The following is a 15763-nucleotide window of genomic DNA, read 5'->3' on the forward strand; positions in this document are numbered from 1 at the left end:
AGGTCAGGAGTTCGAGACCAGCCTGACCAACATGGTGAAACCCCATCTTTACTAAAAATACAAAAATTAGCCAGGCATGGTGGCACATGCCTGTAATCTCAGCTACTTAGGAGGCTGAGGCAAGAGAATCGCTTGAACCCAGGAGGTGGAAGTTGCAGTGAGCTGAAATCACGCCACTGCACTCCGTCTCAAAAGAAAAAAATTCTTCTCCCCTCCCCCAATCTAGGTGAAATATGCCTTCATAAGCTTCCATACTGTATTATTACCATTACATATCATTAAACATAACTGATATAAATTTATAATTGCCTGTGTGTTATCTATACACTCCAGTAGACTACAAGCTGTGTTGGGGCAGGGGCAATGTCTGGCTATTCTGTTCACCATCATAATTATAGTGACTAATAGCAAGCCTAGGCTGAGGCTGGGGGACTGACAGAAGATAATCACTCTGGCTCTGTCAGTGCCTCAATTTTTAGTAGTAAACACCGATAAATATATACGTTCACTTTTTTAAATGTTTGAGATATCATTCACATACCATAACCCATTTAAAGTGTATAAATAAACAGATTCACAGAGTTGTGAAACCGTCAGCACAATTTTACAACATTTTTGTCACCCTAAAAAGTTGTACCCATTAGCAGTTATTCACCAACTCCCCTCAACACCTCTAGTTTCTGGTAACCATTTATCTGCCTTCTTGCTTCATACACAGATTTGCCTATTCTGGACATTTCATATAAAAGGAATCAAACACCATGTGGTCTTTTGTGACTGGCTTCTTTCACTTAGCATGTTTAAGATTCATTTTGGTAACAATTATCAGCACCCCCTTTTTGCTACTGACTAATATTCCACTGATTCCAGGGACAAAACATACCACTTTATTCATCAGCTGATAAGACATTTGTGTTTTCATCTTTGGCTATCATCAATAATGCTGCCATGAACATTACTATACACATTTCTGTATGGACACATTTAATTCTCTTGAGTATATACCTAAGAGTAGAACTGCTGGGTCATATGGTAACTCTGTTTAACCTTTTGAGAAAATGCCAGACTGTTTTGAAAGTGGCTGTACCATCTTACTACTACCACCAGCAGTGCATGAGGGTTCCAATTTCTCCGTATCTGCTGTGACTTAAATATCCCTCCCAAAACTCATGCTGAAACTTGATCCCCAATGTGGCATTGTTGAGAGCTGGGTACTTTGGGAGGTAACTGCATCAGGAGGGCTCTTCTCTCATAAATGGATTAATCCACTCATGGATTAAAGGGTTAATGAATTAATGGGTTATCATGGGAGTGGAACTTGTGGCTTTCTAAGAAGAGGAAGAGAGACCTTGAGCACGTTATCACACTCGGCCCCCTCACCATGTGATACCCTGTGCTGCCTTGGGACTCTCTACAGAGTCCCCAACAGGCAAGAAGGCTCTCACCAGTTGACCCTACAACCTTGGACTTCTTAGCCTCCATAGCTGTAATAAGTAAGTCTTTTTAAATAATCCAGTTTCTGGTATTCCGTTATAAGCAACAGAAAACAGGACTAATATAACATCCTAGTCACTACTTGTTATCTCTTTTTTATTATAGCCATCCTAGTAGGTGTGAACTAGTATCTCATTGTGGTTTTGATTTGCATTTCCCAAATGGCTAATTTCATTTTACTGTCAACTCTATGAGGGTACTGTTGGTATATTTTTGCTCAAAAATGTGTCTCCTCAGCACTTAATAGTGTCTGGCACAGAAGAGACCTTTAATATATGTTAAATGAATATATAAAAGAGGATTTTTTTTTTAGGTGTGTGCATGGCAGAGGAGATGGACTGTATGCAAGTGAGGAGAAAACAGAAAAAGACCCTGAGATTCTAGCTTAGTAAATGGAAGACTGATATAAAAAATAAGATATGGATCATGTAAGAAGGAGGACAGATCATATAAAAAGAAAGTTGAAACTACATAAATAACACAAAAAAGAAAAATAGACATATGAGAACCTTGGCAACATTCATCTTCAAGAAAGAAACTGACAAAAAGGTACACTGAACAGGGGCATTCAGAAGACAAACCAGTAGTGAATAGGGTCATAAAAGGCTCAAGACATCTGCTGATAAGTTATCTATAACTTACAAAGCTTTCTCAGGGATGTCTTCCATTGACACTCTGGGTTAAGCCCGCCTAATAAAGCCTTTAATTTCACCATGTATCTCTACTCTACCACTTATTTACATTGTAATCATCGGCTCATGCTGCCACCTCAACTAGATTGTATACTACATGTAGCCAGGGACCATTGTTTTTAGAGATTAGTACTGTGCTGGACATATGATAAATGGTGATCTATGTTTCTTGCATGAATGAGTTATTCACTAATTTAAATGAATAACAGCATCATATAAATGAATACAGATATTGTTTAATATTTTAATAACTTCAAAATTTTCAAACATTAGAACTAAAACTTACATAAAGAAAAAAGGAAGAACACTTTTTATCTTGTCTTCCCCAATTGCTTCTCTGAGTGAAATACAACTAATTTTATTCTCACAAACACACACACACAGAGTAATAAAGCAATAAAATAATTTTCCTCAGCTGGGCATGGTAGCACATGGCTGTAATCCAAGAACTTTGGGATGCCAAGGCAGGAGGATTGCTTGAGCCCAAGAGTTTGAAACCAGCCTGGGAAACACAGCAAAATCTTGTCTCTACTACTAATAATAATGATTTTAAAAGTTAGCCCGTTGTGGTGGGCACATGCCTGTAGTCTCAGCTACTCAAAAGGCTGAGGTGGGAGAATCACTTAAGGCCGGGCAGTCGAAGCTGCAGTGAGCTGTGTTCACACCACTGCACTCCCAGCCTGGGTAACAGAGCAAGACCCCATCTCAAAATAAACAAACAAAAAAAAACAATAAATAAAACAAAAATCTGCCTATGGGTGACATATAGGGGATAATATTATCGCATGAATTTAACAGGTGTGTCAACATGAGTACTTTCATGGTTAGTTTTCCATTTTCAATATACTAGAAACTTTATTAAAAATGTCTTTTGCAGACTTAGAACCCAAATCTCCATCAATGATGAACTGGATAAAGAAAATGTAGCACATATACACCATGGAATACAGCCATAAAAAAGAATGAGTTCATGTCCTTTGCAGGGACATGGATGAAGCTGGAAGCCATCATTCTCAGCAAACTAATACAGGAACAGAAAACCAAACACCTCAGGTTCTCACTCATAAGTGGGAGTTGAACAATGAGAACACATGGACACAGGGAGGACCATCACACACTGGGGCCTGTCGGGGGCTCGGGGGCAAGGGTAGGGAGAGCATTAGGACAAATACCTAATGCATGCGGGGCTTAAAACCTAGATATGAGTCGATAAGTGCAGCAAACTACCATAGCACACATATACCCATGTAACAAACCTGCACGTTCTGCACATGTATACCAGAACTTAAAGTAAAAATTTTTTAAAAAGTATTTTGTATAAACAATCATTTAAATGGCATGTTATTTTGAGCAAAACATAAGATTGCAGGTAAGATTTCTAAGAAACAATCCTAAGGAATACAATGTGATGAGCGAGTAAAGACGTACATGGTATAGGCCAGGTGGGATGGCTCACACCTGTAATCCTAGCACTTTGGGAGCCCGAGGTGGGTGGATCACCTGAGGTCAGGAGTTCAAGACCAGCCTGGCCAACATGGTGAAACCCTATCTTTACTGAACTACAAAAATTAGCCAGGCATGATGGCGGGTGCCTGTAATCCCAGCTACTCGGGAGGCTGAGATGGAGTGCAGTCAGCTGAGATCGCACCACTGCACTCCAGCCTGAGCTGCTGAGGGAGACTTCGTCTCAAAAAAAAAAAAAAAAGATGTACATAATATTCACCATACAATAAAAAGTGGAAAATATACTAAATGTTCATCAGGAAAAGACTAGGAAAATAAATTCCAAGATGTATATGCACACGCACACACAATGGAATACTATATACTCATTAAAAGGGAAAATGTATATGAATATTCATTAACACAGAAATGTTTCTTAAAATATATAATGTTTCAAAACCGGTTATAAACCAGAAAATTAGGTATGATCCCATTTATAGAAAATTACATACCTGTATAGAGATATTTAAAAGGATGTTCAACTTTTAAATGGAGCAAATCCAGTCCCGAAATTTTGGATAACATTTAATTTTTTACATTTATCTTTAGTGTTTTAATTAAATAATTATTCTTAAACTTTTACAACTATTTCTATTTGGGATAAAATTCACATACAACATTAAATATACAAAAGTAAGCCATGTTTAAAAATAAAAAGGAGAGGCCAGGCACGGTGGCTCACGCCTGTAATCCCAGCACTTTGGGAGGCTGAGGCGAGTGGATCACCTGAGGTCGGGAGTTTGAGACCAGTCTGGCCAACACTGTGAAACCCCGTCTCTACTAAAAATAAAAAAAATTAGCTGGGCGTGGTGGTGGACGCCTGTAATCCCAGCTACTCGGGAGGCTGAGGCAGAAGAATCACTTGAACCTGGGAGGCGGCGTTTGCAGTGAGACGAGATTGTGCCATTGCACTCTAGCCTGGGAGACAGAGCAAGACTCTGTTTCAAAAAATAAAATAAAATTTAAAAAAAGGAGATGGGGACAACCTATATAAAAGCAAGACACTGAAGACTTAATAATTACTTATTAAATTTTCATGTATATCAAAAAATAATGGAAAACACTGAGAAGATAAAAAATATAAAGGCATTTTAACTGTAAAAAATGATGGTTCAAAGAGTTAAACAGCAACAGGCATTTTAAAAGAAAAAAATCTTGAATATGCTACAGAGTTCTTAAGTAGATTCCATGTACTTGGAAGGAATACAGAAATTGCTGAATATGTCATCTGTCCAAACCTTTTAAGAAAAACTGTAGAAATTAAAATATCTTTGAGAAAAACAATAGCTCTTAATGAATTAGTGTCATGATCTAGAGACAGCAGCATCACAATCTTTTTTTAAAATGTGAGACCTGGTCTCACTCTGTCGTTCAGGCTAGAATGCAGTGGCGTGATCACAGCTCACTGCAACCCCAACCTCCTGGGCTCAGGCAATCCTCCTGCCTCAGCCTCCCGAGTAGCTGGGACCACAGATGCGTGTCACCATGCTCAGCTAATTTTTAAATTTTTTGTAGAGACAAGGTCTCACTTTGTTGCCCAAGCCAGCTCAAGCGATCCTCCCACCTCGGCCTCCCAAAGTGCTGGGATTACAGGCATGAGCTACTGTGCCAGGCAGCACCAAAATCTTTTTTGCAGAAAACGCAAACATGCACAAAAAAGACTATGTTCACAAGCTATAACATTGACTTGTTTCATCAAAATCTAGAACACAAATGAACAGTACTTTAGGTTTACAAATTCTGAAGCATACTCAAATCCAGACAATGTAAAGAGTTAACTTAAATCCAAGGTGACATTTATGATCATATTCCAGTTAAGAATAAGCTTTTTAGAAAGTATCATGTAATCACAGATATTTATTAACCATGATTACTACATGATCCACCTTTATTCACTAGATACATCTTCGAATGATATCATTTTCAAAATTTAAAAACTCTCCTGAAAGAAAAAAAAACTCTCAACACTGAGGATATTTTAAAAAAATGTTCTGGAGCTGAAACTCCTATAGAAAAGCTCTAGAAGTGTTCCACGCAAGAATATAAATACTCAAATAAGTTTATAACTATCTAAAACAATTTTGAAGGCTAATAAAATATATATAATTTGGGATGTTTATTACAAGTAAAGGTTGAGTGCATAAGTGTACGTGTGTGTGTGTGTGTGTGTGTGTGTGTGTGTATAACAGTCCATGAAAATATACTTTCCCACATGGTTATTAATCTTTAGGAGGGTGCCAAGTGACATCTCACAAAATGTATTCTCTTCTGCACTATGCAGTATTCAAGAAAATGACACGAACTTTGTACAATCTTATGATTTTAGTGTTAGAGGTCATGTTAAACTAAGAAAATAGTAATTTCAGCTCAAATGTGAGTTAAATCATCAAGTTAAAGTAAAGCGTTTTATTAAGTGAAGCTCTCTCTGCAGAATATCTCACTCAATATACATAACATTTAAATAGACTATTAAAAAAGTGACAGCTGAGGAATGCTTTCACTTCTTTCCATGGTTTCTACTGAATGTCATTTCAGAAATGCCTATGTAACACATGACAATGTGGAACGTCTCCTCCCATGAAAGAGCATTTGAGTTGAGCAGCAAGCACACTTGGGGCAGTAACACAGAACTCAAGCGTGTCTTTTTATGGTTAGCCAGCATAACAATGCAAAGATAAACAACCAAAACACTAATAAGGTCAGAAAATACTGACATAGAGGGAGCCATAGTAAAAATGTTATTTGGAAAAAAAAAGTATGAGTAAAATAACTAGAAAATATGCATTATTTCTAATATTACCATACTAGAGATTTCTTTTCTCTTTCTTTTCTTTTTTCTTTATTGGTAGAGACACGGTCTCCCTATATTGCCCAGGCTGGTCTTGAACTTCTGGGATCAAGTCTCTTGCCTTGGCTTCTCAAAGTGCTGGGATTACAGGTGTGAGCCACTGCATCCAGCCTAGAGATTACTTTTCTAAATGAACACTCAAGGATTTGTTTAAAGAATTTTTAAACTAAGTTACATAAACTGAAGCATCTATTGATAATCAGTAATAGATCTCATTTCAAAAATAAATCTAACACCCCAATAATTTTTTTAAGACAGAATCTCGCTCTGTCACCCAGGCTGGAGTGAAGTGGCATGATCTCAGTTCACTCCAACCTCTGCCTCTTGGGTTCAGGCAATTCTCGTGCCTCAGCCTCCCGAGTAGCTGGGATTACAGGCATGCACCACCACGCCTGGCTAATTTTTATTTTGTATTTTTAGTAGAGATGGGGTTTTGCCATGTTGGCCAGGTTGATCTCAAATTCCTGAGCTCTGGTGATCCGCCTGCCTAGGCCTCCCAAAGTGCTAGGACTACAGGCATGAGCCACCATACCCAGCCACCTAGTTTTGATGGTAATAATGGCTACCTTTACATTGTAAGTATTATAAAAGTAAGTGGTTGATATAAGCTTTTTTATTAGGACATTTTAAAAGTTTGTCAGTGTGTTATATTTACCCAATTATTTAATATTCTATGAATTCTGCTCTTCAAAATATTAGTTTACATTGTGTCCAATTTTTTTAAATCATTAAACATTTATTGTGTACCTACTAAAACAAAATGCAGATACAAAAGGAGATTTAAAGAAAAAAGAATCAAAGTCCCTACCCTAAGCGTACCTAAGGGACTTCTTCCCCTGCCCCAGTATGCATGGTATTAAGTTTCCTACAATTTGTCTCTAAAAAGAATCAAATATGTACATGTATGTATGTATAAAAAATTTGCTGTAAATGCCAGCTACTCAGAGAGGCTGAGGCAGGAGAATGGCGTGATCCCAGGAGGCGGAGCTTGGAGTGAGCCGAGATTGCGCCACTGCACTCCAGCCTGGGCGACAGAGCGAGACTCCGTCTCAAGAAAAAAAAAAAAATTTACTGTAAATGATTAAAAAAAACTAAAACAGGCTGAGTGCAGTGGTTTACGCCTGTAATCCCAGCACTTTGGGAGGCTCAGGTGGGAGGATCACTTAGGCCCAGAAGTTTCAGACTAGCTTGGGCAACACAGGGAGACCCTGTCAAAGAAAAAAAAAAATTAGCTGGAAGTGGTGGCACATGCCTGTATTCCCAGCTGATCAGGAGGCTGAGGTGGGAGGATCCCTTGAGCCCAGGAAGGCTACAGTGAACTATATTCATGCCACTGCACTCCAGCCATGGTGACAGAGTCTGTCACCGTCTCAAAACACACATACACACATCACACCCACACACACACCCAACAACTGAAACAATATAAATCGCTATTAGGGTAGAGAAAAATAAAGGTAGTTAAAAATTAAATTCTATGTCCTGAAAAAAGGAGTGTTTCTTGTTGCTGCTGATGTATTCTGCACATAATGGTAAGGCAAAAATAATCTTGGCACTTCCTAAAATGTAGGACAATTTCGAATTCTGAGATTAATTTAGATACAGTACTATTTCACTTCAATTACCATAGAAAGGTCTTAAAAGTATGGGCTAGCTAAAACAAAAGTGGATGAAGAAAAAAATTATATGTGTGTTTCACTTGACTTTCAGCTAATTTACAGAGAAACCTCCAACTACTAAACACCACCATAATGATGAAAAGATTTAAGAATATTTTCTTTTTCAGACTTCAAAGAAGATACCTGGCATAGGGTAAAGTTTGAGCTTTGGCATCAAACAGACCTGCATAAGAATTCCAGCTCTGCCATTTATTTTCTTGTTAACCTTGAGCAAGTGAAAAAGCATGTTGTGAAAATTAAACTATTGTTTGGAAAAGCATTGCTCCTCAATAAAACACTGATTAAGTCATGCCTACTACCTATCTGACTCCAACTGAGAATAAACTTGTAATTGTTGGAGTTCTTCAATCTTTCAAAGAGGTATACCAAAATGCCAATACCTCATCATCTTTTCAACCTTACTGTGGAGCCCCACAAACTTTCAAAAGAAGGGTGGAGTAAAAGATGGCAATTTTTTGCAGGCAGAGGCAATGAAAATAGCAACTTCATATAGTGTCAAGAAGTAACACGTTATGATAGTAACAAAACAATGTTTTATGCCTCCCCCTATTAAAAGGTTTTTAAATAGTTTTCTTTTAAAAATCATCTAATAAGATTTTTAAAATACTTTTCTTATGTGAACTGTAATTTTTAAATGTGGTAATAACAAATGGATGATGAAAAACATTTCCTCTATTCCATCCAGTGTTTCTACCTGGCTACACTAGAAAATGCTCAGTCACAGCTTGCAATCATACTGTAGCTGAGGCACATGAAAGATGGTCTTGGTTATGACACCTCAAAGTCAGACCACAAAAGTGTTGCCAGGAAGCACAGAGGCAGCAACTACAGAAAAAGCATTATACCAGCAGCAGTGTGGGCACTGGTGCCCTACCAGCACACCCCATACATGGCTAGGGTTGCCCACTTATTTGTAGGAAGTGAGGGGCCAGTTTGGGGTTGGGAGGGTTTTATTTGTTTGTTTAGGTAGGTTTTTAAAAATGGATTTAGGATGATTTCAATAAAAACTTTTGAAAGGCATGAGCATAAAGTGTTATAGCTTTTCTAAAAAGAAAACTATGTAGAGAAATATTTTACACTGCACATTCTTTTAGACAAAAATTTTAATGCTCTTTAAAAGTTATCCAAGAGGTCTTCCAAGATCTTAACATTCTCCATCAAAAAAAGGGTAAACAGTTACAAACTATAAACTCTTAATTCAGATTTTACATAGTAATCAAACTATTTGCTAACAAGCAACTCAAAATTAATTGCTTCCAGTCTCTTTTACACTTCACATCTTAAGACTACACAAAAGTATTCCTTTTGCTGACGAGAGGATCACATATTTTACAAAGATGCTTAAAATGGCTCCCTTAGAAGTAGATCGAATTTGTATTTTAAGATCAAAAGGATTTCATATTAAACCTATCTGTATGTCTGTATTGGAAAGTAAAAGAAAAACTTTTAAAATTGTAATAGCATAGAACATGGAACTAATCCTACTTTGTATTCCTCTAGAAGTGGTACCCAACCTTGGCATCAGGAACCAGTTTCGTGAATGACAATTTTTCCACAGATGGGGGTTGGGGAGTGGGGCCAGATGTAACTGTTCTACCTCACATCATCACCAGGCATTAGATGCTCATAAAGAGCACACAACCTAAATACCTCACAAGCGCAAGTTCACAATAGGGTCCGCGCTCCTATGGGAATCTAATGTCGCCGCTGATCTGACAAGAGGCGGATTTCAGGCAGTAATGCTAGCTTGCCAGTGTGTCGCTCACCTCCTGCTGTATGGCCTTGTTCCTTACAGGTCATGGACCGACCTGTCCACGGCCTAGCGTTTGTGAACGCCCGCTCTAGAGGATCTAGCTCAGACTCTTACAAAGTGAGTAATTAATTAATGACTCAACTGGATATAATATTTTTCTACCACTTAACCAATATCTAGACTGCTTTAGAATTTAATAGAAAGAAGGTCGATATTAAGAATTTTTTAGGCCGGCCACAGTGGCTCACACCTGTAATCCCAGCACTTTGGGAGGCCAAGGTAGGCGGATCACTTGAGGTCAGGAGTTCAAAATGAGCCTGGCCAACATGGTGAAACCTCATCTCTACTAAAAATACAGTAACAATTAGCCAGGCATGGTGCCACGCACCCGTAATCCCAGCTACTAGGGAGGCTGTGGCAGGAGAATCACTTAAACCTGGGAGGCGGAGTTTGCAGTGAACCAAGATTACGCCACTGCACTCCAGCCTGGGTGACAGAATGAGACTCCATCTCAAAAAAAAAAAAAAAAAAAAAGATTTGTTAAAAATCTCAAGATATTAAAATATCTTGAAATCTACAACAAAGTTTTTAATTTGTTTCATAATCACACAAATTCCATTATGTGCAAGAACAATATGCTAAGTATCTGATGTGAAGGTTTCAAAAATGTATCTCACAACATACAAATAACTTAAAACTTCCTATTGATGATTTGAGGTAAAAAAATAAAATTCAATAAACCTTTAGTGAGCATCTACTATGTGCTAGGCTCTGGAAATACAAAAATTGTGGAAGATTAGGTCCTCAGAGGCTACACTATTCAGTAAAAAGTGTTTTTATTGCAGGAGAGGCAGAATATAAGGTACAGTGAACACCCCAGAAAAGAGAATGTGAATCTTGAACAATGACTAGAATTTTAATTGGCAAACAAGGGAGAGAAGATAAAAACCATGGCTAAAGGCATGGAAATAAAAAATGTAAAGATCTAGTTCAAATGTAAGCAAGTTAACCAACTTCTATAAAGGATACAACACAATGGAGATATATCAACCATAAGCTAAATGATAAAATGTACTATATCCAAATTTACAGAGAGGAGTAACACCATCAGAATGATACTGTTCAAAGATTAATATGACAGCAATATGCATGCTAGATTAAATCAGGGAGAGAATAGAGGCAGGAAAAACAATTAAGCTATTACTATACTCTAGGGATAAAAATAAGGCTAGGTGCGGTGGCTCACGCCTGTAATCCCAGCACTTTGGGAGGCTGAGGCAGGTGGATCACCTGAGGTCAGGAGTTCAAGACCAGTCTGATCAACATAGAGAAACCGCATCTCTACTAAAAATACAAAATTAGCTGGGCATCGTGGCACACACCTGTAATCCCAGCTACTCGGAAAGCTGAGCCAGGAGAATCACTTGAACCCGGGAGGTGGAGGTCTCGGTGAGCCAAGACAGCGCCACTGCACTCCAGCCTCGGCAACAAGAGCGAAACTCCATCTCAAAAAAAAAATAATAAAATAAAATAATAAAGGTATGAACTAGGTTGCCAGTAAAGAGTGGCAAAGAAAAGAACTGATGCCAAGGTAACTGTAAAGAAAAGACTGAGCTAGAAGATAGACTGGATTATGCATAGACAAGGGGAATGAGTAAACAATAACTAAAATATTTAACTTGATTCTAAAGATTAATACATCATTAACAGAAACAGGAACATCAATGAGAAGACTAGGCTTGATAAGGAAAGATAGACCTGTTTTAGGTGAATTTAAAGAAGTTCCTGACGATGTAAAATTGTCTTATAACTAAATTAATAATACTTTTAAAATAATTAGTTAAAAAGGATGCTGGTAAAGTCTAAAAGATAAGTATCTCTAATGTTAACGGATAAACGTAAAATTATAATACTGAATTGCAATTATGAAAATCTGTATTTGAACAATAAGAAATCCTTTGAAGAAATCACAAAGGTTAACGTGAATACAGTAGTTGCCATTCTATGGCAAAGGGGATGAACTTGTACTTACTGTATTACTACTTAAAAGGCATTATTAAATATAAAATTACAATACATTTAATATTTCATTTTAAATCAATACATAACCCAAAAAAATGGAAATGAGGCTTGGAGCTTTGCAGAAATGAGGGAACCGTAAACTGACTTGGAAGTCACTGGCACAGAGGAAAAAGAAAAGATTTTAAAGTTAAAATCAACAGGCTAAACTCAAAACTGCTGGAGAAAAATCTCAGCCCTGTATCTTATGCACAGCAGTATCAGTAAGAATCAGCAATAATGGCATTCTATATATAACCTTATTAATCTCCTTAAATCTTTATGAAGTATGCTAAACTAGAGATATAATCACATACTGTAAAACTCTACCAGGTAGCTATAAAATCAGAAGCTGATTATTGCCCCATTGGTAATAATGAAATTCTACTCTAGACCTCGGTTCTAGAAAAACCAGAAATTTATATCTATGGTTAACTTTGTGCTGTTTTGTAGCTTTGGGGGTCAGGTCCCAGGTGGAGTGGATGGGTGAGAAAGGCTATTCTGGAGACTAAGATAGGAAATTTGACAAGAAACGCTTTTTCTTCTATATAGAAGACTTATTTCTATACAAAAAGAACAGCTGAAGACTGGATATCTTTTATAACTTCTAATGAGGGAGCACATTCAACAAATAAAAGCAAAATATTCGATTTTTAAAAGTATATTTGTGGGTTGTGATGTTCCTAAAACTTTTCTCTTGACAATGAAATTTAGAACACTTGATCAAAACCAAAAAGTAAATGAATATTCAAAAAACAATAAACAATTAACCCGGTTATACATTTTAGGTATTCTACGATTTTTTGAGAGGTTAAAGTTTTAAAGAACTATTCAAGAACTATTAAATCAGTGATTTTAGTTTTTATAATTAAGTATGGAAAACAAGCTAAGTTCAAGAGATTTCTTAAAAGCTTAAAATTTTGTGTGTGTGGTTTTTAATTTTGTTTATTGTCTTTCACTAACTGTTGTCCTAAATTTGCCCAAAGTGAACTCCCTGTTTTCATAGTAGCAATGGGAAAAAAGTACAAGAGTTGATAAATAAGAAATGAGAGTGAAGAAAACACAACAAAAATTTTAATGCTTGATATTTTAAAGACTGGCTTCACTGATTTAAGGAATTTGCAGATAAGGAAAAATGTTATGGAAAAGGGGAGGCGGTTGGAGATTATCGGGTCAAACTCACACAGTGACAAAAAGTGACAGAAAGATATTATGAAAATGGTGTAAATTTAGAAACTTCTGTTTGTCAACTAAAACAAAATACCCAATAAAGATATATCTACACAACACCAAACTGACCACTGAATTCAGTTAATCAGGAAGACAATGGTAAGTCTGATAATTCTTGTAACATGGGAATATTGAGAGGAGAAAAAAAGATCTTAAGAAGGCAGTTAAATGTATTTTCTCTTCCTCCCTAAACCAATATTACAATAATGTAAATATCAAAACTTTTTGTCTTCCTCTAGGCCAATACAATTGGGTTCCTCCACGACAATAGTAACTTTAAATTTCTATCTGACAATTTGAATAAAACATACTGATGCGATCCATTATCCAATTATCCTGACCTCCTACAGTAATAATCGTCTTTCAAATCTGTTTCACACTAAAACGTGTAAAGTACACTTGAAAGAAATTTGAAGATTCATCTTATATGATTACATTATCATTTTTAATGCCAAAAGTTTCCTTCATTCTCAACACCATGGTTTTAAAATCTTAACAGTTATGATATGCCTTAAATAAACTTCACCCAAATAAAAACTTTGCTATGCATTAGAGAATCTAAATTAATGAAATTGAGAAAGAGCTAGATACCCCGCTATATTTTTACTGGGTGCCACATTTTTAATTCCATATTTGTCCTGCAATTTGTCAATCATTTCAATGTATCTAGTCAACTTTGTAAACAAAGGCTATACCAAATCTGATATGATAATTCCATTATATAAAATTTAAAATGGTCATCACTCCCTTAAACAGTAAGCAGTACAAGGAAAAATGTCACTACACACGTCTTTTAAAAAGGCATCATGTTAATATTCATGAAATATAAAGCCTTGTTTCAACCAAGGCAACTTTGAGATAGCTTACAATTCTTTTCATTGTAAGGGGAAGCTATTGCTGCAAAGTCATTTTCTATTACAGTTATTCCAAGTTGCCCGCTAAGAAAGTAGAAAAAGCCTATGCCTTGTCACCTATTACCATCACTTAAAAATTGCTTTTTATGCAAACCTCTAAGTGGTTGTGTTGCTTTTGGCCTGTTAAAGGCAAGGCAACATTATCTCTGGATTGCCAATAGTTTCTCCTTATTTGGCTAACACTGAGAGATCCCAATCAGACTACTATAAAACTTTAACATGCACAAAGCATCCATTTTGAGAAAAGTTTGTGACCAGCTTTCTTTTTTCCCACCCCCAAAAGAAAAACCAGAGCTTGGAAACCGGCTTTGAAAACAGTGTCCCCTATTTATTCTTCTCTTTCTAACACCAGTGCACACCCCAGGACCTGGGGCTCAAGGATCTCTGACACTGCGGCAAACTTCGAGTATCAGACTCAACACGTTCCGGTCCGGAGGTGGGCAAGCCCTTTAGAGGGCTTCCTTACTCTGCCCACTTCCATCCCCTTCCTTTCGGCCGGTGCAGATCAGCTAATTACACCCGGTTTTCCCCTCCCCAGTGACCAAGAGTAATAAATGAGAAAACAGGAAATCGTTAGCTCAGGGCACACGGCTTAGGGCTCTAGATTACTATTATTATCATCATCATTTGTAATCAAGTCCTAAAAAGTGCAACAAATCCAATGCCCACCTACAAGTCAAAGATGTTCATCTGCCTAAGCGTTCCTAATGCCCCTTGTTAGTTTTCTTCCTTCAGCATCCAACCCTCCGAATATATCACTGACACGGGGGCCCAGGCACAACCCCACTACACCCCTCCTTGTCTCGACCCCAAATCCCAGACTCATGCACCAATGGCCCTGGGGCCCCAAGACGACCACAGTTCCTTTTCCCCTATGCCCCGGAAATCACCCGGTTCCCAACTCCACCAGCAACTGTTCTGAAGGGGGGCCTCAAGCCCAGCGCCCTCCCCTCCAGCAGCTCTCCCTCCCGCCCTCTCGGGAAACCGCCCCCTCACCCCGCAGCAGGGAGTCTCCCGCCGCCCCCAGCCTCAAGAGGTGGAGAACTGAGGGCAGGCCCCGGCAGGAGGCCGACGAGAACCCTCAGGGTCAGGAGAGCCGGCGGCGGGGCGCACAGACCTGGTGCAGGGCAGTGAGTCCGTCCACATTGGCGTAATTGATGTCGGCGCCGCGGTGCAGCAGCTTGAGGACCTCGTCCGTGTCGCCGCTGGAGCAAGCAGCCAGGAAGACGGCGCCATCGTCGAACTTCACCTTGGTCTTCTGGCGCTTCACCACCGGAGGCTCGAGGTCCGTCTCGGAGCCGATCCAGCGCTTCAGCTGCTCGTTCCGCTTCTGCTTCGCGTCCGCCATCTTCATCCCCTCTCCTGCCGCCGGGTCTTCTTATCGCGAGGGGGGGAAGGGGGAGGCGGAGAGGGAAGAGAGGGGAGGCAGGGGGTGTGTGAATGTTTCTATGAGTGCGGGTCAGAGGAGGGCTGGGAACCGGGAGGAGACGCTCGAGACTTCCAGTATCCCACAGAGCACTGGGGCGGCGCGCCTGGCCGAGCGGACCTCCCTTCCTACCACAGAAGCCCTCCCGCCCCCTGCACGGCCACCC

At 38.7% G+C, this 15763-nt stretch overlaps 1 protein-coding gene across 3 annotated transcripts in view; it reads right to left on the reverse strand.

The window, feature by feature from the left end:
* The window catches only part of PPP1R12A (protein phosphatase 1 regulatory subunit 12A), a 160401-nt gene extending 144643 nt beyond the window's left edge, over positions 1-15758 (reverse strand). For all 3 annotated transcript variants that reach the window (XM_032170824.2, XM_032170825.2, XM_032170823.2), the window contains exon 1: positions 15289-15758. In XM_032170824.2, the coding sequence (XP_032026715.1) occupies positions 15289-15525 (237 nt within the window). In that variant the 5' untranslated portion in view covers positions 15526-15758. The remainder of the gene's footprint in view (positions 1-15288) is intronic.
* Between the last annotated feature and the right edge of the window lie 5 nt (positions 15759-15763).

The sequence above is a fragment of the Hylobates moloch genome, unplaced genomic scaffold (genome assembly GCF_009828535.3).
Source record: "Hylobates moloch isolate HMO894 unplaced genomic scaffold, HMol_V3 SCAFFOLD_12, whole genome shotgun sequence".
NCBI classification, from domain to species: domain Eukaryota; kingdom Metazoa; phylum Chordata; class Mammalia; order Primates; family Hylobatidae; genus Hylobates; species Hylobates moloch.